This window comes from Oreochromis niloticus, linkage group LG12, assembly GCF_001858045.2.
Source record: "Oreochromis niloticus isolate F11D_XX linkage group LG12, O_niloticus_UMD_NMBU, whole genome shotgun sequence".
Taxonomy (NCBI): Eukaryota; Metazoa; Chordata; class Actinopteri; order Cichliformes; family Cichlidae; genus Oreochromis; species Oreochromis niloticus.
This window is the reverse complement of record NC_031977.2, coordinates 20901088-20922869: the sequence shown is the minus strand read 5'-3', so window position 1 is coordinate 20922869 and position 21782 is coordinate 20901088. Positions and strand designations below refer to the sequence as shown.

General features: G+C 38.4%; 1 protein-coding gene and 1 long non-coding RNA gene across 3 annotated transcripts in view; one reads left to right on the top strand and one right to left on the bottom strand.

Moving 5' to 3' along the window:
• Nucleotides 1–21782, top strand: part of ntrk2a (neurotrophic tyrosine kinase, receptor, type 2a) — a 118877-nt gene that overhangs the window by 24353 nt on the left and 72742 nt on the right. For both annotated transcript variants that reach the window (XM_005452057.4, XM_003446114.5), the window contains exon 13: nt 214–313. In XM_005452057.4, coding sequence (XP_005452114.1) covers nt 214–313 — 100 coding nt within the window. The remainder of the gene's footprint in view (nt 1–213; nt 314–21782) is intronic.
• On the bottom strand, nt 226–21600 carry LOC109204603 (uncharacterized). The gene is made up of 3 exons (XR_002064112.2): nt 19498–21600; nt 18670–18734; nt 226–355 (listed from the first exon to the last, which is right to left on the bottom strand). It is a non-coding gene; the product is annotated as an uncharacterized LOC109204603 (long non-coding RNA).

The window sequence follows — 21782 nt, the reverse complement described above, 5'->3', positions numbered from 1 at the left end:
GCTCTATTTTTATGTAATGCGTAATTGAATGAACCCAACACATTGAAGATAAAGCAGACCTTAAGAAAATCTGCCTTTCTTGAGCAGTGATATAAACACAGCCTGTGGCCTATACCTTTTGTTGTGGTGGGTTTGGCATTTGGCTTTGTGTAGCTGTCAGTGTGTTTGCTCACCTCTCTGGGAGATTTATAACCCCGATTTCTCATTGTACAGGTGTACGTGGTGGTGGGCATCGCTGCTGTAGCCTTCACTGGTTTCCTTCTAATGCTGGTTATTCTCAAGTTTGGAGGAAACTCCAAGTTTGGCATCAAAGGTAAGACTTCTTGCTCTAATCTTGAGTTGTGGTATCTGAGCTCTGTGGGAGAACGAACCGGTGATTTTAGTTTGACGTGGACGGCTTCATGGATACATGAAAACATTAAAGCCTGTTATTAATTAGAGGGAGAGAGAACTATGTTATGTGGTCAAAGATATTTCACAGTATGAATTAACCAAAGAACAACAACAGTATATGTAGTTTTTCTTTAGTTTACATGTATATATATCTATATATATCTATATATATATACATGATAGGATAGGTAAGGAACACCAAGCCTTCATACTAAAAGTAGGCCAAAATGCTGGACTGGATAATTTGAAGTTTAGATGTAGATTAGGTGCAGTGCTGTTACCCCACAGTAAGAAGGTCAAGGGTTTAAATCCACCTGCCGGCTGGAACCGGCTGAGTAAGACTCCAGATTCCTTGTAACCTTGTCATATGTGGATGTATCGAACATTAATATGCCAACATCAAAAGCATACGGGCCAATCAGTGTTCGTCACTGACCACCAAAGCCTTGATTTGTGGTTCCACTTTTGAGGAGGCAAAATACACAGACATACAAAGAATACAGAGCCGAAATCTGAGTCAAAGGCAGGATGATGGCAAATTAAAGCAATCAGAACCTGAAAATCTTTGATCATCATGATCCTAATTTAATATGCAGGCCCTCATGTATCCACGAATTCACCTGGTTCGGATGGAAGCAGCTGCTGTTGTGATTACGTTTCTCTGGGTCTGTTCTGCTGGTGCATAACACGCATGTGGACTAAAATGAACTGTAGTCTTTGTCATGTTGATGTGAAATTGCTTTGGTACTGTAGCCACTGTTGAAGCCTCCACACACACATGCTTGCACACACGCCATCTATCTTTTATGCCACATAGTTTTCCTCTTTAGTATGTTTGAAACAACTGCTTCTGCATTGGCTACAAGTGTCACTAATCTGTTTCCCTCATCTGGTATTTACTATTCTGACTTACTACAGCAGATTTGTCTTTTCTCATTTTTATGCTTCGCTCAGATTTTGTCCTCCTTGTACACTAACAATAATCACTGAACCACGTCCCTTCCATTTTGCACATCGTACATGCAAAAATGGTCATGCTTCATTTTAATGCTCACATATTCCGTGTGTAGCTATAGAACTATAGGCGAACACATTAATCTTTAATTTTGAAATGATACCTTTCAGTCTTACATTCAGTTTGGTTGAGAAAAGAAATACGCAAAATTTACATTCAGGGCAGACAGTCCATGAACTCCTCGTCTTGAGGAAGTCGTTTTTTGCTTTTTAAAGATACGTTTGTTTTTAGGAATAAAACATTTCTTGGCACTGCTTGAGCCATCACCGTGTGATGCAGCGCAGGTCCATATTTTACATTCAAATTAGCGAACCAAAAAGTGAATGCAAATGTAGTCGCAGAGTTACTTGATGTGCGTTGCCAAGTGTGTGCGCCTTTATGTGTGTGACTCTCAGTTACACTGTAGAAGTGCAGTATTTTGACAGTGATTGATTTATGGGCCCCCGGAGAAGGAAGGATGTGGGACAGACGGAGCAAAAGGATACACATTGTGTTTGTGTGTGTGTGTGATTTCTTAGATGTCTTAGTATCATATATACAGTATATATTTGTGTGCATGTATTTCTTGAACATCTAAGCATTTTTGCATCCTGTGCAGGAGGTTAGGTCACATTACAGTTTTGCCCTCTGATTGCTTCCCTTGACTCTTCGTCTTCCTTCCTTTCCCCCCTTCCACCTTCCTCTTTCTGTTCACATTCCACACACATGTAGAAATACAGATGCATGTGCCCTGCAGCAAGTTTACGCTGCAGTAAGTTTATGGAGGGAGAAATTTGGAGACGCCTGCATAAGTATGAACAACAGATCTAGACAGGGGTTCAACAGCTGCGAGTAATCCACAGCAGCACTGAGCCCACTGAAGTTAATCTCAACAAGAGAAACACAACTGCTGATGGCAACTCCTCACCGGTCCTAATCTAAAACAAAAACTATTTTGTCATTGCAAAATAACTAAATCACCCCCACATGAACATAGTCATTGCTGATGATGACGGCGAACTTGTGATCAGAAACTGTGAAGAGTGCGTGTCAGGCCTTGTACCATATTGAGCAGGTGTGCAGTGAAAAATCGTCACTCGCCTCACTGAGCTGAGGATGATTTGCTGACCGCCTCTTTTTGATAGCTGAGTAAAAAGCTGTAGCTGGTTTACATTATTTATGCCGACTGCATTATTCTGCTCCTCTCTCATCAATAACACATGACAACGTTTGGTACAGGTTTCCTTGCATGATCTCCTCGCTGCTTCTTGACACTAGAAGGATGATTTTATTCAGTGTGTATAGTTGTTTGTTTTCTCGTGTTGGCACAAAGGAGTAGGTAATATTTAATGTAAAGTTTGCAGCAGGTTCACATGTGTGCATGCATCAGCAGCGGTGACATGTTGCAGTGTTTACTGTTGTAATCTGATCAAGCCCGTCTTCATGTTGGGGATAATTTATTATCCAATCGTAATCTAATAATTGGAGCTTTGCTTGTTTTAGCTTTGGAGACATTCATGTGGAGCCTGCTGCTGTATGAAAGCTATATGTAATAATCTGAAAGCATCAGATTTAGCTTTGTCCTCATAATGTTTTATTAAAAAACAGGCTGCATTTTAGGCTTTATGATTTTTATTGGTCACTGCTGATGCTGACATATGGAAAAAATGCAGACTACGTCCTTCCAGCCTAATGATTAGAGTTGGCACATTACCAGAATTTGAAACTTGAAAGTGATAGGCTGGAAAATACTTGATATGTGTTAGGACTTTCATTATTATATGAGAAAAAGGTGACAAAAGTAAAGATCATATCTTATAATACAAACAACATAACAGTCATAAAGCTGTATTTGTGAATGCATGTGTGTGTGAGTGTACAAGTGCTTAACAAACATATTAATTACCTGTACAAACAAGAAAAGGAACTATTTTAGAAATCTGTCTAAAGCTTGTTTAAAACTAAAAAATTATATTTTTTTAATTTTGGAGGCAAATAACAAACTGCAATTCACATTTTTTAATCAAAATTTGAAATTAATCACACATAACATTCAGTCACTAAAACAAATTTTTCTGTTCAAGAATGCAAGTAAATAACTGTAATTTATGTAATGTAATTTTAGCATCTTAATAAAAAATAATTTGCTTTACTATTTTTGAAAACTCATGGATAACCACAATAATTATATTTTAGCATTAAAAACATAATTTCGATTAAATAGATTTATTTTTTGCAAACTGGTGGATTAACCGTTACAGAAACATTTTTTAAAATGACTTTGGTAAGTGACAAAAGTTTCAAAAGACAATATTTAAGGTAGTGCTGAGGTAGTGCTGTACCTCTGTTTACTTGGCACTAGTGGTGTGCGGATCGATATTGAAATATCCATTCCTCCGATACCAGTTATTTATGTTCTAGAATCGATTTTCATAGTAAAATATTGATATTTTAGTAATTCGGGGTAAATTTGTAGTTTATTTAGTTTCGATTACCAGGAACACAGTGGAAAGAAACTATACATTATGATCGTCTAAATTGGAAGGAACTACTTCCTCTTCCGCCTTCCATAGTCATATGCGAAATACGGCTGTATAAATGTGTGGCAGTCCTCTTGGCATGCGCGCTCACAATAATGGCTGAGCATAAACGGAGTCATGTGTGGACGTATTTTACCTCCATAAACAGCCAAGACACGGTTTGCGATACATGTGGCAAGACAGTGAGGTGTTGTGGCAACACCACTAACCTCGTCAAACACCTCAGAGTAAATCATATAACAGAAATATGACGAGCTTATGTTGAGGCGAACTAAAGAGGAGGAGAGGACAGGGACAGGCGCTGCTAGGGCGAGACAGACGTCTCTCACGGAGTCCATGCTGGGTACATCCGGTCTTTAAGTGATGATGTGATGAATCCTGCTTCCGGGCCCAAACTACCCTGCGTTTAGTAAGGCTGTTGTGTTTTTAACATGTTTTAAAGCTTGTATCTTATTCTATTTAATCCCAAAACCCCTAAAAACAGTCAGTAATCACTGTCAGCCTCTTTTGGTTTTTATTACCGCTATTCATTCTAAAGCTTAGTTTTTAAAACCTTAGTTTGGTCTGTTTACAGCATCCTGCCATGCGATTGCATTTGTCCCTGACCATCGGGAACCCTCATGTTAACTTTTATCGAGTGGAAAAAAGTTAGCGTTCATCCTCGCCGTGGACCTGTTTTATAAACGCGCGGAATAGTTTTCTATACGAGATCGCTGCAAAAAGTGCAGCCTTACCTAATGTCCACCCTACTGTTACTCATTTTATATTAAGATTTAAAAATCTAGTTAGAATTGGTATGGCGAGTAGCCTTCAGTAATAGCAATAAATCACACAGCAATAGTGCATTCATTATTCATTATTATTATTTTCACTCAGTCTCACTTGTTCTGACTGATAGTTATTTGGATATATTAAAATTAAGGTATTGAGAAACTTATTTATTTATTTAATTATGTATTATACTGACAATTTCATTCACATAGCATTCTATATAAAACAGCAAGAATATATAAACTATCAATTCCTTTCCCTTTAGGCTATTTTGAGAGACTACATACATAGCTGACTCTAAAAAACATTGAATGCAGGATACCCCATCTTTTGTTTTGCCCTGTGTATTTTATTTTGTTTGTAGATGATTGCCCAAGAGCAGCAACACTCACAGGATGCCTTGTAGAGATGATTGTGATGGACCTCTAGCCTCTGTCCATAGTGGAGGACCAAGGTTTCCAGGGATTTGTGAGAGCTCTTGACTCAAAATATGAACTCTCAGGAACAAAAACACTGACAGGAACTCATCTTGTAAATTTGTTTGATGAATGCAAAGGCAAAGTAAGAGCATCTTTGCAAAATGCTTCTAGTGTTGTACTTACCACTGATATGTGGACCTCAGTGTCCACAGAGGCATATTTGACTGTAACATGTAATTTCATTGAAAACTGGCAAATGACAGAATTTGTCCTGGAATCCCACTCTTTCCATGGGCAGCATACAGCAGATGATATCAGCTCAGCGCTTAAGCGCATCACAGGAGAATGGGGCATAACTGAGAAGGTGGTTGCAGTTGTGACAATGGTGCAAATATGGCTGCTGCAGTGCACAAAGCTGGATGGAGGCATTATCCATGTTTTGCACACACACTGAATTTAGTTGTAAAGGACAGTGTAAAAGCTGTCCCGGAAGTGGTGCAGGTGCCGGAAAAATGCAGTGTGATTGTGTCCTTTTTTCACCACAGCGCAAATGCTAGATAGAAGCTCAGGAGTAGTAATAAGGTGGCAGCAATCCAAAATGGCGGCCAACCAAACCGGTTTGACAACCGGTTTGACCGGTTTCGTGCGTGTGCGCATGCGTGTTCAGGTCCTGGGGTTATGCGAGTTCATGTGTGGAAACACGGTGGGGTCATATGAGTTCATGTGTTTTTAACTTAATTTAATCAAACCATAGGGATTTTAATTAAACTATTTTTTCTCACTTTGGCGTGTCTCAACATTCATTTATGCAGACATATGTGTCCTTAAGAGCAATTCTTTGTTTTGGCATGTAGGGGTGGAAGCCGTTTTTGTTCACAGTGCGCATTAACAAATGCTTTTTATTTACATCTAGTCAAAAGTGTTGGTAATAGTGTTTTAATCACACTAATTTTGTGATTCTGACAATATCTCAGCTCGCAGCGATGCAAGCATTTTATTTTAAAAACGGCACAAATGGGAATTTCTTCTGAATGGGCAATGTCAGTCTGTTCACAAGCATTTCATTTAATAAAACCACTAGTTTTAATTTAACTAGTTTTACGCATCTACTGGGGCTTCTTTCACTGTTTGATGCCATCATTTTATTTAAAAATCGGGATTTCGGAATGTTGAACTAAGAGGGAGACAGAGCCAGCTAGTTTTTAACACAGTAAATGGTTACAAATAACATAAAGTCCCTTTAGAAAATAAATGCTATAAGTAGGCAGTATCACTCTTTCAAACTAATTGTGTTTTAATCACACTAATTTTGTGATTCTGACAATATCTCAGCTCGCAGCGATGCAACCATTTTATTTTAAAAAACGGCACAAATGGGAATTTCTTCTGTACAGGTAAATTCAGCCTGTTCACAAGCGTTTCATTTAATCAAACCACTAGTTTTAATTTAACTAGTTTTACGCATGTACTGGGGTTTCTTTGACGGGTTGATGCGATCATTTTATTTAAAAATCGGGATTTCGGAATGTTGATCCAAGAGGGAGACAGAGCCAGCTAGTTTTAACGCAATAGATGGTCACAAGTAACATTCAGCCCTTTAGAAAATAAATGCTATAGGCCTACTTCTAAAACACGTTGCACATGATGTCACCTTTTCCCCCAAAGCAACCAGTATCGCTCTTTTCAAACTAATCCTGTTTTAATCACACTCATTTTGTGATTCTGATGTCACAGCATGCAGCGATACATGCCTTTTATTTATTTAAAAACGGATCATTTTCTTCCGTAAGGGGTTTCATGGTTTCAGAGTAGTTTTTAACACAACAGATGGTCGCAAATAACATTCAGCCCTTTAGAAAATAAACGCTGCAGTGATACTACCAAAACCACTCGCACAGACCCGCTCCGTATTTTCATCAGGATTGCAAAAGCCCACTGGGGGTACCATTTAATCGTTGTGATTCCTTAGGAAGACAAAGATAAGTGTATCACTTAGTTGTTGAGAGTACCATGCGAACAAGGGCCCAACCTATTGTCTGAAGTAGGAGGTATCGTTTCTTTTGAAATTCCTTAGGAAAAGGTAAAAGCCGACAGGTGTACCAGTCGAACGGGGACCCGACCTATTGTTTAAAGTGGCCGGTATCGGCTCGTTTGTAATTCCTCGAGAAGGTAAAAGCCCCGCAGATGTACCAGTCGAGCAGGGTCTCGCCTATTTTCTGAAGTAGCCAGCAACAGCGGACCCTTAGGCCTATCTTGGCCAGTTACACCGGAGCTCAGCACCTGCGTGCCCCACCCTCATTGTTTTAAACTTGCACAGCAAGGTGATGCTCTGCAGCTGTATCGACCTCAGATTTATAGGCCCCCATCTATTGTTTTTGGAAGCACACGGTCCTATATGAACCGCTTCTCAGAGCGTGAGACCCTCGCCATTTCGCGTCAGGACCAGCGCCGGTGCAGACCATTTTCAACCCACACAGAGCGTTTCTGACCAGCCGGCGTTGCTTATGCATAAGAGAAAAGCAACAATACAACGCGGTTCTCTGCTCCAAGACATCCGCGGTCCTTTCACACGGTAAGCATGTGTGTTATAGCCAGCGCTTCATAAATGTCAGTCTGACAGCGCAGATTATTCAAACTGTTTTTAAAACGTGACTCATTTGTTGTCCAAAAAACATTTCCTCTAAATTTGCAAAGTTACTGATTTAAAAATATATATTTTCGAATTTTTAGCTGGATGTCAAACATATGATAGACTCTTGAGCATATTTATATAGCAAAATTCACAGTGGTATAACCATAAACGATACCCAAATGTGCACCAATGCACTCTAATGCACGCCTTTAAACTGTATGTTGATAAGTGCATGAAGTATACCTTTACCTCTATAGCTGAAAAGAGTCTGTATCCATAATTTGTGGATCTATTGATCTGTTTTTAATGTGGCGCTTTTTTTTTTTCACGAACTGCAGATGATGAAATCCTCTTTATTTGAGAAAGTGTCCCTAAGCTACTGCGGCTCATACTTACTGAGCGCCCTAGCTACTTCTTTACTATGTCAGTAAACTTTTTGAACAAGAAAGGTGTTGTAGATTTAAAGACACATCTTAATTGAAGCAAAGGCAAAACATCTGAATGAATTTTTGGGAGAAACAGGTGTTGACTCATCTTTTTTTTAAATACATGACTTAAAACACTAAAATCTAATTTCAAAGGTTTATTTTAAGCTTAAAGAATATAAGAGCTGGTAAGACGATGAGTTTTACTTCTCACTGTCCCTGTTATGTTGTAGTATCCATTATCATGTATGCTACTTTGCTCTGTGGACTGTAAAATGTTTCATTGTATTCATGAAATAAACCAGACTTTCAATGTCTGAATCTTTTACCGTTTTTCTGCTTTTGTTCACCCAAAGTTGACAAAACCCGCAGACATCCAGAGTTAACTCACTAACAGTGTGGACCAATCTCAGTGTATTTGGCTGCTTTTTTCCTAAACACAATCAGCTGACTGAGAGAAATGCCTGTAGTCAACCACTTTGGTCATTATGAATGTTGAAGGAGATTTGTTCCATAGACACATTATACTAGTGTTTCCTGCACTTAATCCATCACTACTATGTTCTATTAAAATTCAGATTCCTTTTATAGTTTGCAGTGAAATTTGTTAAACCGTTGCTTAATGTGACAGAAGTACACGTCACTCTTTACTAACACATTGTAGATAAGTTTATTGCTGGACAACACAGCTACCAGTCTCACACACACTATAGATTTTTAAAGTTCTTGTGTACAACGGTTTAGCTACAGATATAACTTCTACTTTTGATAAAGATCACTCTGTCTGCATATTTGTTAAGAAATAAAGCATCTTTACTGGGATATTTATTGTCAAACTATACGATTTTCCAAATGTGTGTGGAGTAAAATGTTGTCCCCATGAATCATTCAGGATTAACAACACAAACTGTTTTGATAGCAGAAACAGTCTGCCCTATAGTTCCCATACTTTACCGCTAGTTTTACAAACACATTCTTCTTCATATGTTTAATTGGTTTTTATGAAACTGATTTTCAATAGTACAACCAACGTCTAACTTTTCCTTGCTCCCCAGTATAAATGCAAGAATTTTGCAGGATTTATTGAAACTGTCACAATTTAACACTCAATGCCATAAACAGAGTTGATCCATGTCTCTATGGACACTGTTTCATACATCAACAGCTCTGAAAATCACTTTTAAAGTAATGTAGAACATGATCTCTCTCACTCTCAGCGTCTCTAAAAAAACCCAGCAAACTGACAATCACCTCTAAAGAAGGGGGTTAGTTTATAGGTTTTTTGCTTGTTTGTTTGTTTGTTTTGTTTTTTATCAGGCGCAACACCATGTAATACATGGATGTTAGACTCTTTCACCAGACCATGCTGCTAGCCCAACCACCAGGCTCAGGGTCTCTGAGCTCTAACCCCGGCTGCCAAATGTGCCTCTGAGCCTCTTGTGCCTTTTCACCACCAGACTAAGTTTGTAGTCTCATCTCACCTACTAATATTATTTTATTACAGGACAATATTCAGCTAGGTTACTACTTTGACTTTCTTACTTTGAGCACATTTCTGAGCCCATACATTATCAAACTTTTACTTGAGTATTTCTGACACTAGCAGCTATACTTCTACTTAAGTAAAAAATGCCTGCACTATCGGTATAAAGCTGTCTGTAAATCTTTAACAGTTCATGCAAAAATTATAAATTAAACCTGCACCACAGCTAACTCTTTTTAATAACCAATAACAAGTGTATTTCTTAGATCTACTGATACAGCCAAAACACTCTGCTTGTATGCCATATTCCCTCCCAGCGTACCCTTGTCTCACAACAGGGTGATTCCCAAAGTACGACTCAATAAACACAGACTCTAAAACCAGAACAGAAAGATAAAGTTGGAAGATCAAAGATTAAGGTTTGTGTTTTTATAGCTCGAAGTAAACTGTCCCCTTGTCTTCTAGGCCTTGGCGTGCGTACCTTAGAAGTCAGATTATACATTAGTCATACTTCCAAAAACATTTTGAATTCCATTTATAACTGAGATGTCGAGCTGATATCAGACATCGTATGCTCACCAGGAGCATGTATCCCCACCTTCAAAACCTTACGGTGTCAAATTCACAAGCCCAACATGGGCTCCTTCAACACATGGGGCCAGAAGTGCATGTCACCCTTTACTGACACACTGTAAATAAGTTCAATACAGGGCAACGCGGCTAACAGCCTTGGAAACGCTTTACATGAAATAAAACTTTTTAGAAAACCCTTTACAAGAATAAATGTGATGATCTGTTTTACCTGAATCAAATGTATTAGTTTGTTTACTTGAAATAAAAGTTATTTTGGAAACCCTGTACATGAAGTAAAAAGTATCGTGTTGTAAGTCCTGGCATTAATATTTCCAGCTGATAAGGACACGTATTGCATTTCAAACGCTTTATACAAAAGAGTTTTAAACATCCACTTTGTCTGTAACGACAGTATCAAGCTACATAGCATTGTTTTTACTAAAATTCAACTTTTTCAGATGAAAGTTTTTCTGCTTTTTAAAATTTTTATTTTACTGTAACAACCTCTGAATGCCATTTTAGGATGATATTCTTGGAGATTCCATATATATAGATATATGCTTTTGGAGTGAGGGTATTTAATACACAAGTTGTCACTGTGTTTTGTACTACCAGCTGTGAGGGATCTGCTTTTACTTTGTCTCGTGAGTATGTATTTTTCAAAGGAGATCTTCATCAAGTTGATTTGGTACCGTAGTCTTGTTGACAAGATTAAAAGACATGTCCATTAGAGTTTAGCAACATTTCAGTTTGATTAAAATAAAGGTTTTTTTTAACTACACAGGGATTTATTTTCTCATCTGATATAGTTATCATATTGAACATGTCAGTGATGAAAGCAAGAAAATAAAGAAAAATAGTAAACGGCTGTCTAATTAAATTGTTCCTGTGAACCTTAAGCCCAAAACAGCCTTAAATCATCCTTTAATATATTCGGTGTTACAAACTTGAAGAACCACAGAAAATTAATCTAATCAGTTTTTCAGCCTTCATTCATATTGAAATGTTGAAATCTTTCCTGCTAGACCGAAACTCTACGGTTTTTGAAAATTGCTGCAACTCCTAACAGCCCTCTAAGATCAACCCACTTCCAGATCACGCCCCCTTCTGTTATTTAAAAAAGAAGACCGTCGTCTCATTCCTTCAATCCTTTTTTAGCTCAAAAACAGAAGTATGGCCTCTGCAGCCCTGCGCCACACTGAGGAGGAGGAAAGTTCTGCGGCCGAGGGCACAATAGTACCTGACACGCCCGGTTACTATCGTCCCTTGGAGAAGCAGCAGCAGCAAGCCGACGAGCTTGACGGTTGGGCATCTTCTTTTTTCATCGATACCGTGAAAACCGCGGTGTATCATCTAGTCAACCTAGTAATCAACAGGTACCTCACTGACGAATGCAATGGCTGTAAGTCCGATCATCCCCGCCAGAAACAACACGAGTGTGTGCAAGTCTTGGAGGATGACTTTTACGCTGAAAATTATTACAGCATCAGAAAAAGACTCCTCACCCCACGTTTCATTCCATCTATTCAACGGCTTCTGTTTGCTCGCAACATCAAAATGGACGACGTCAAAGTCCGCATGGTGGCGGAAACTCTCTTGCACGAACTGAAATCGGAAAGGAAAGTCTTTGACGCCATAGCCGAGGCATACACCAATCTGGTGGGTTTGGACATGGTGAAAATCAGACAACTACGGTTGGTCGCAGAGTGTTACAAAGGAGGCTGCTAATGCTTTCTCTGAAAGACTGATTTTTCTTTCTTAAAATGTGTAACCTGCATTTTACCAACATTTAGTGCATTTTTAAAAAAAACAAAAAAACAAAAAAAACATGTACCCACGTAATCGGTGATGAATTGTGAAGTTACAATTCTTTTCTGTAAAAAGCATTTTTATTTTTGTATATAAATAAATGTTGATGTTGTGCGACGGGATTGTATGTTTCAATTTTACTTATAATGTGTCGAATCACTACAGCAGGCGGCTCAATGCCGTCCAGAGTAAGGATCTTGTTAGACACAGTGTTTCTAAGATTTTTGCATCCCGTTACAATAACCTCAGTTTTATCTGAACTTAGAAGCAGAAAATTAAAGCTCATGTATCTAAGACATCCCGGAAGTTTAACCAATAAAAGTGGGTATCATATGCATAGCAATGAAAATGTACGCTATGCCTTCTAAAGCATATATAATGTAAATAGAACTGGTATTTGCACAGAAGCCCTTGAAGCTTCATAATTAACCTCAGTGTGTGAAGAGGACTCTCCATTTAATAATAGCTGTAATAAAATGTTATGGTCAGCGGTGTTAAACGCTGCAATTTGGTCTAGCAGGAAAGATTTCAACATTTCAATATGAATGAAGGCTGAAAAACTGATTAGATTAATTTTCTGTGGTTCTTCAAGTTTGTAACACCGAATATATTAAAGGATGATTTAAGGCTGTTTTGGGCTTAAGGTTCACAGGAACAATTTAATTAGACAGCCGTTTACTATTTTTCTTTATTTTCTTGCTTTCATCACTGACATGTTCAATATGATAACTATATCAGATGAGAAAATAAATCCCTGTGTAGTTAAAAAAACCTTTATTTTAATCAAACTGAAATGTTGCTAAACTCTAATGGACATGTCTTTTAATCTTGTCAACAAGACTACGGTACCAAATCAACTTGATGAAGATCTCCTTTGAAAAATACATACTCACGAGACAAAGTAAAAGCAGATCCCTCACAGCTGGTAGTACAAAACACAGTGACAACTTGTGTATTAAATACCCTCACTCCAAAAGCATATATCTATATATATGGAATCTCCAAGAATATCATCCTAAAATGGCATTCAGAGGTTGTTACAGTAAAATAAAAAATTTTAAAAAGCAGAAAAACTTTCATCTGAAAAAGTTGAATTTTAGTAAAAACAATGCTATGTAGCTTGATACTGTCGTTACAGACAAAGTGGATGTTTAAAACTCTTTTGTATAAAGCGTTTGAAATGCAATACGTGTCCTTATCAGCTGGAAATATTAATGCCAGGACTTACAACACGATACTTTTTACTTCATGTACAGGGTTTCCAAAATAACTTTTATTTCAAGTAAACAAACTAATACATTTGATTCAGGTAAAACAGATCATCACATTTATTCTTGTAAAGGGTTTTCTAAAAAGTTTTATTTCATGTAAAGCGTTTCCAAGGCTGTTAGCCGCGTTGCCCTGTATTGAACTTATTTACAGTGTGTCAGTAAAGGGTGACATGCACTTCTGGCCCCATGTGTTGAAGGAGCCCATGTTGGGCTTGTGAATTTGACACCGTAAGGTTTTGAAGGTGGGGATACATGCTCCTGGTGAGCATACGATGTCTGATATCAGCTCGACATCTCAGTTATAAATGGAATTCAAAATGTTTTTGGAAGTATGACTAATGTATAATCTGACTTCTAAGGTACGCACGCCAAGGCCTAGAAGACAAGGGGACAGTTTACTTCGAGCTATAAAACACAAACCTTAATCTTTGATCTTCCAACTTTATCTTTCTGTTCTGGTTTTAGAGTCTGTGTTTATTGAGTCGTACTTTGGGAATCACCCTGTTGTGAGACAAGGGTACGCTGGGAGGGAATATGGCATACAAGCAGAGTGTTTTGGCTGTATCAGTAGATCTAAGAAATACACTTGTTATTGGTTATTAAAAAGAGTTAGCTGTGGTGCAGGTTTAATTTATAATTTTTGCATGAACTGTTAAAGATTTACAGACAGCTTTATACCGATAGTGCAGGCATTTTTTACTTAAGTAGAAGTATAGCTGCTAGTGTCAGAAATACTCAAGTAAAAGTTTGATAATGTATGGGCTCAGAAATGTGCTCAAAGTAAGAAAGTCAAAGTAGTAACCTAGCTGAATATTGTCCTGTAATAAAATAATATTAGTAGGTGAGATGAGACTACAAACTTAGTCTGGTGGTGAAAAGGCACAAGAGGCTCAGAGGCACATTTGGCAGCCGGGGTTAGAGCTCAGAGACCCTGAGCCTGGTGGTTGGGCTAGCAGCATGGTCTGGTGAAAGAGTCTAACATCCATGTATTACATGGTGTTGCGCCTGATAAAAAACAAAACAAACAAACAAACAAGCAAAAAACCTATAAACTAACCCCCTTCTTTAGAGGTGATTGTCAGTTTGCTGGGTTTTTTTAGAGACGCTGAGAGTGAGAGAGATCATGTTCTACATTACTTTAAAAGTGATTTTCAGAGCTGTTGATGTATGAAACAGTGTCCATAGAGACATGGATCAACTCTGTTTATGGCATTGAGTGTTAAATTGTGACAGTTTCAATAAATCCTGCAAAATTCTTGCATTTATACTGGGGAGCAAGGAAAAGTTAGACGTTGGTTGTACTATTGAAAATCAGTTTCATAAAAACCAATTAAACATATGAAGAAGAATGTGTTTGTAAAACTAGCGGTAAAGTATGGGAACTATAGGGCAGACTGTTTCTGCTATCAAAACAGTTTGTGTTGTTAATCCTGAATGATTCATGGGGACAACATTTTACTCCACACACATTTGGAAAATCGTATAGTTTGACAATAAATATCCCAGTAAAGATGCTTTATTTCTTAACAAATATGCAGACAGAGTGATCTTTATCAAAAGTAGAAGTTATATCTGTAGCTAAACCGTTGTACACAAGAACTTTAAAAATCTATAGTGTGTGTGAGACTGGTAGCTGTGTTGTCCAGCAATAAACTTATCTACAATGTGTTAGTAAAGAGTGACGTGTACTTCTGTCACATTAAGCAACGGTTTAACAAATTTCACTGCAAACTATAAAAGGAATCTGAATTTTAATAGAACATAGTAGTGATGGATTAAGTGCAGGAAACACTAGTATAATGTGTCTATGGAACAAATCTCCTTCAACATTCATAATGACCAAAGTGGTTGACTACAGGCATTTCTCTCAGTCAGCTGATTGTGTTTAGGAAAAAAGCAGCCAAATACACTGAGATTGGTCCACACTGTTAGTGAGTTAACTCTGGATGTCTGCGGGTTTTGTCAACTTTGGGTGAACAAAAGCAGAAAAACGGTAAAAGATTCAGACATTGAAAGTCTGGTTTATTTCATGAATACAATGAAACATTTTACAGTCCACAGAGCAAAGTAGCATACATGATAATGGATACTACAACATAACAGGGACAGTGAGAAGTAAAACTCATCGTCTTACCAGCTCTTATATTCTTTAAGCTTAAAATAAACCTTTGAAATTAGATTTTAGTGTTTTAAGTCATGTATTTAAAAAAAAGATGAGTCAACACCTGTTTCTCCCAAAAATTCATTCAGATGTTTTGCCTTTGCTTCAATTAAGATGTGTCTTTAAATCTACAACACCTTTCTTGTTCAAAAAGTTTACTGACATAGTAAAGAAGTAGCTAGGGCGCTCAGTAAGTATGAGCCGCAGTAGCTTAGGGACACTTTCTCAAATAAAGAGGATTTCATCATCTGCAGTTCGTGAAAAAAAAAAAGCGCCACATTAAAAACAGATCAATAGATCCACAAATTATGGATACAGACTCTTTTCAGCTATAGAGGTAAAGGTATACTTCATGCACTTATCAACATACAGTTTAAAGGCGTGCATTAGAGTGCATTGGTGCACATTTGGGTATCGTTTATGGTTATACCACTGTGAATTTTGCTATATAAATATGCTCAAGAGTCTATCATATGTTTGACATCCAGCTAAAAATTCGAAAATATATATTTTTAAATCAGTAACTTTGCAAATTTAGAGGAAATGTTTTTTGGACAACAAATGAGTCACGTTTTAAAAACAGTTTGAATAATCTGCGCTGTCAGACTGACATTTATGAAGCGCTGGCTATAACACACATGCTTACCGTGTGAAAGGACCGCGGATGTCTTGGAGCAGAGAACCGCGTTGTATTGTTGCTTTTCTCTTATGCATAAGCAACGCCGGCTGGTCAGAAACGCTCTGTGTGGGTTGAAAATGGTCTGCACCGGCGCTGGTCCTGACGCGAAATGGCGAGGGTCTCACGCTCTGAGAAGCGGTTCATATAGGACCGTGTGCTTCCAAAAACAATAGATGGGGGGCCTATAAATCTGAGGTCGATACAGCTGCAGAGCATCACCTTGCTGTGCAAGTTTAAAACAATGAGGGTGGGGCACGCAGGTGCTGAGCTCCGGTGTAACTGGCCAAGATAGGCCTAAGGGTCCGCTGTTGCTGGCTACTTCAGAAAATAGGCGAGACCCTGCTCGACTGGTACATCTGCGGGGCTTTTACCTTCTCGAGGAATTACAAACGAGCCGATACCGGCCACTTTAAACAATAGGTCGGGTCCCCGTTCGACTGGTACACCTGTCGGCTTTTACCTTTTCCTAAGGAATTTCAAAAGAAACGATACCTCCTACTTCAGACAATAGGTTGGGCCCTTGTTCGCATGGTACTCTCAACAACTAAGTGATACACTTATCTTTGTCTTCCTAAGGAATCACAACGATTAAATGGTACCCCCAGTGGGCTTTTGCAATCCTGATGAAAATACGGAGCGGGTCTGTGCGAGTGGTTTTGGTAGTATCACTGCAGCGTTTATTTTCTAAAGGGCTGAATGTTATTTGCGACCATCTGTTGTGTTAAAAACTACTCTGAAACCATGAAACCCCTTACGGAAGAAAATGATCCGTTTTTAAATAAATAAAAGGCATGTATCGCTGCATGCTGTGACATCAGAATCACAAAATGAGTGTGATTAAAACAGGATTAGTTTGAAAAGAGCGATACTGGTTGCTTTGGGGGAAAAGGTGACATCATGTGCAACGTGTTTTAGAAGTAGGCCTATAGCATTTATTTTCTAAAGGGCTGAATGTTACTTGTGACCATCTATTGCGTTAAAACTAGCTGGCTCTGTCTCCCTCTTGGATCAACATTCCGAAATCCCGATTTTTAAATAAAATGATCGCATCAACCCGTCAAAGAAACCCCAGTACATGCGTAAAACTAGTTAAATTAAAACTAGTGGTTTGATTAAATGAAACGCTTGTGAACAGGCTGAATTTACCTGTACAGAAGAAATTCCCATTTGTGCCGTTTTTTAAAATAAAATGGTTGCATCGCTGCGAGCTGAGATATTGTCAGAATCACAAAATTAGTGTGATTAAAACACAATTAGTTTGAAAGAGTGATACTGCCTACTTATAGCATTTATTTTCTAAAGGGACTTTATGTTATTTGTAACCATTTACTGTGTTAAAAACTAGCTGGCTCTGTCTCCCTCTTAGTTCAACATTCCGAAATCCCGATTTTTAAATAAAATGATCGCATCAAACAGTGAAAGAAGCCCCAGTAGATGCGTAAAACTAGTTAAATTAAAACTAGTGGTTTTATTAAATGAAATGCTTGTGAACAGACTGACATTGCCCATTCAGAAGAAATTCCCATTTGTGCCGTTTTTAAAATAAAATGCTTGCATCGCTGCGAGCTGAGATATTGTCAGAATCACAAAATTAGTGTGATTAAAACACTATTACCAACACTTTTGACTAGATGTAAATAAAAAGCATTTGTTAATGCGCACTGTGAACAAAAACGGCTTCCACCCCTACATGCCAAAACAAAGAATTGCTCTTAAGGACACATATGTCTGCATAAATGAATGTTGAGACACGCCAAAGTGAGAAAAAATAGTTTAATTAAAATCCCTATGGTTTGATTAAATTAAGTTAAAAACACATGAACTCATATGACCCCACCGTGTTTCCACACATGAACTCGCATAACCCCAGGACCTGAACACGCATGCGCACACGCACGAAACCGGTCAAACCGGTTGTCAAACCGGTTTGGTTGGCCGCCATTTTGGATTGCTGCCACCTTATTACTACTCTCAGGGATATTCAGCAACAGTTGAAAGTGGCAGAACACAAGCTAATTCAGTCAGTAGATACCTGCTGGAACTCTCTTTCACATGCTGGAGAGGCTCTGTGAGCAAAATGAAGCCGTGACCACAGCCCTCTGCCTTTTAGGGAAGAATGCATTGTGCTTAAGTGTGGGAGAATTATCCCTCATCAAGCAAACAGTTGATGCACTTCGGCCGTTTGAAGAAGTAACACAGGAAGTTTTATCTGAAAAACACGTTTCAGTCTCCAAAGTGATTCCACTTGTGTCACTCATTCACAGGGCTGTAGCATCCTGTGAACATCAGGGCCGCTCCCTTGCCACACAGCTGGCACAGCAATGCCAGCGCAGATTCAGTGGTATTGAGGGCATTCACTGTCTAGCGGCAAGTACATTTCTGGATGTTAGGTTTAAACACCTTGGTTTCCGAGACAAAGACAATGTTGACATATTAAAAAAACGTCTCCACACTGAAATGCAGGAAGTGTATCAGACAGGACAGTCTGCTCCCACTCTAACTGTAAGCTCAACACCTACTGTTAGCTCTGCCTCAGGGCCTTCTACTTCAGAGTCTAGTCAGAGTCCTGCACCCGCAGGTCCAGCTGCAACAAAAGGAGGGATATGGACAGATTTTGACATGCAGGTTTTGTCAGGCCAACATCACCGGTCAGCTTCCAGTGGAAAACTGTAACTATGCTGTTGTTCCTAAACAAAAACCTTTGAATAAGGGAAAGTGTTACTGTCAAATGTTTTTGTTGAAATGTCCAGGCACGTTAAATGATATGTTAAATTACGTGCTCACATAGCACACAACTTATTTTATTATTTTTTTATTTGTATGTTATAATTCTGCATTATTAAACAATAAGAACAAGTAGTCTGATGTCCTGTAATCATTATGAAGCTATAATTTCAAATACAATAAAACATTACGTTTTTGCACAAAGTATCGGTATCGGATCTGTATCGTCGAATTTTACTTGGCATCAGATCGGAAGGGAGATATCGCACATCACTACTTGGCATCACATTTTTCTTTCTCATTAAATACAGCCGTTAAAGTGGCCTTTCACTGTTTCTGTCTGGTTGCTGACTTTTCTTTGCTTCAGTCTGGCACTTCAAGAGAGACAAAATGCTTTTCAGATACAAATAATTGTTTTACTTTTTTAAATGAACAGTTTCTTTATGTTACTGACATTTGCTGCATAGCTCCCACAGTAATGTTGTTTTATTACTAGCCATAGCTGCTAGCTGTCGGGCAACTGCTATAGTTAAGCAGTTGGTGTTAGCATGTATGCCAGCCATGCTAACATTTCTGATAGCTGTTCAACAGTTAAATGTTGTTGAAATGGAAGATTTACTGACCTGGAATATTGTGTTAGAGTTTTTTCACTGTTGTGAAGGTCAGCTACTTCAGCTGCTAGCGAGGTGAGTGTGCCTCCTTGTCTGCAGCAATGCTGTATGAAGCTATGTGTCACCGGAAGAGGTGAAGACGGTACTTTTGTACTCATTTTGTTATAAATGAGTATAAAAATGAGCAATTATAATTTTTAGTATCAATTAGTATATGAGTATAAATGCTTTTTAAAACCCCCTCTAAAGACACAGTATGAGTAAAAGCATATTTTGCTTATTGTTTAAATTATTAAGGTTGAAAATGCATTGAGTTTAGTCCAGTTTAATCTCTTCGTAAACGTGAAACATTAAAAAAATACAAAAAAAAAGAGTCTACATGGAAATTACTGTATGTCCCATTTAATCTTACCTCTATAACTTTAAATTAAACAATAACAACATTTAGGGTATGCTATTCAGAGTAACAGTACCATTGTTTATGGATGAAAGCATGTCCACAGAGTCAGTAAGATCAGAGACAACACAACTGATTAGCCTGTTAAGAGTTACACGATCAGGTAGCTCTTTGGATTTAAGACAGAGACACTAAACTGTGGAATTTCTCCCACCATTTGAGTTTCCATGGTACTTGTCAGTATCATTTAGGATCTAACCTGCTCCCAAATAAGACTAAACCTGCCTGATCGATACAGCCCCAGAGAGAAAGCAAACAAGGTTTTTGGAGACTAATTGTGTGGTCTGCCACCTCGTCTGTGTCTGGTTCCACAATACCGAGGCTGCATCTCTTGGAATAAAGTTTAGAGCTGTATTGTGGATGAGTCCTACTTTACCACAAGATTCAGACCCTGAAAATTAGAGGTAGAACAGGAACACACTGGCTTAAATAGGCCAATTGAAAGCCTAACAGTTTTCACCAAATTATACATAACAACCACCCAAAACGAAATGCAGAGCTCTGAAAGAGGGACGAACCTAGTTACGTGTAAGTGGGCATGTAGGAAGAAAAGTACAACACAAACGACTGTTATGTGGTAAGAGCGAGGCAGAAATGTCAAGACAGGGGAGGAAAATGATTGATTAAAAGTTAAAAAAAAAAAGTAAATATGACATGCGGAAAGTGTGAGACAGGTGGAGAAGCAAAGACAGAGTGAATGTTAAAACTGACATTTGACACAAAGTCAGACTGAGAAAAACAGAGTCAGCAAGGAGGTGAGAAAGAGGGAGAGACATTAAAAACTAGCCCAGAGCGGGGCAAAGAGAATAAGGAAATATTGGCAGAAAGAAAGAGATGAAAAGAAAAGTCTTCTCTTGTCCACTTATCAATGATTCATCGTTAGTGCAGGTTTCAGTTTTCTCCTTGTTTGGTGGAGTTGCACGCCTCCATCTTTCTCTCCCTCTTTCTCTCACATGCACACACAGCGCCTTACTGCCGATCGATCGATACGACACCCTCAAGGTCAGCAGGGCTTCATTCGAGGCCCAAGTCATTACTGAGCATGCTCAGGGTACCCACCACTGCCTCCTCCTCCTCCTTTCCCTTAACTTCCTGTAGAAAAGCAGTACTGCCTTCAGTTGTTCAGCGTTTTAAGAAACTAAAGCAAAATCTGAATGAGCTGAACTACAAAGTCAAGACTCTGAAAACAGTCAGTGTACGGCAGAGTAACCTTCAATACCTTTGCAGCACTGACTGAAAGGCGTCAGCACCAAGAGAGTGTTAAAAACCAAATACTGGAATCGGGAGCCAGATCAGAGTTTCATTTTTTATAGACAGACAAAAAGTTTAATGAACAAAGCAAATAATCTACAGTCATGCTTGTGGCATAGGCACAACATAAGCACAACAGTGCATGCTAAAATGTTCCTGTGGTAATGTAACATTTATCATGTTAGCATATTTGTATATTAGCAGTAAGCTAGTGGATTATAGTTCAGACTGGTAGCAGATTTGTGTGGGATACGTTTAGCCATAAAAGAAGCAAACATAATTTTTAGCAGTGATGCTTTGAACAAATTAAATCTGGACCAAAGTGACACCACTCCTCGAGTCGTGACTGTGCTTAGACCTGTGGGTACAATTTGCATCTCTAAGACAGAATTTTGTTATTTTTGTATCCCCCCCCCCAAAAAAACTTTTATGAATTAATTCTAATAATTTGTAACTAACTTATTAAGTTGAGCCATTTTTTGCCTTTAGAACTGCTGTAATTCCTCATGGCATATTTCCAACAAGGTGCTGGAAACATCCTCGGGGAATTTTATTGACATGATTGCATCACACAGCTGCACATCCGTGA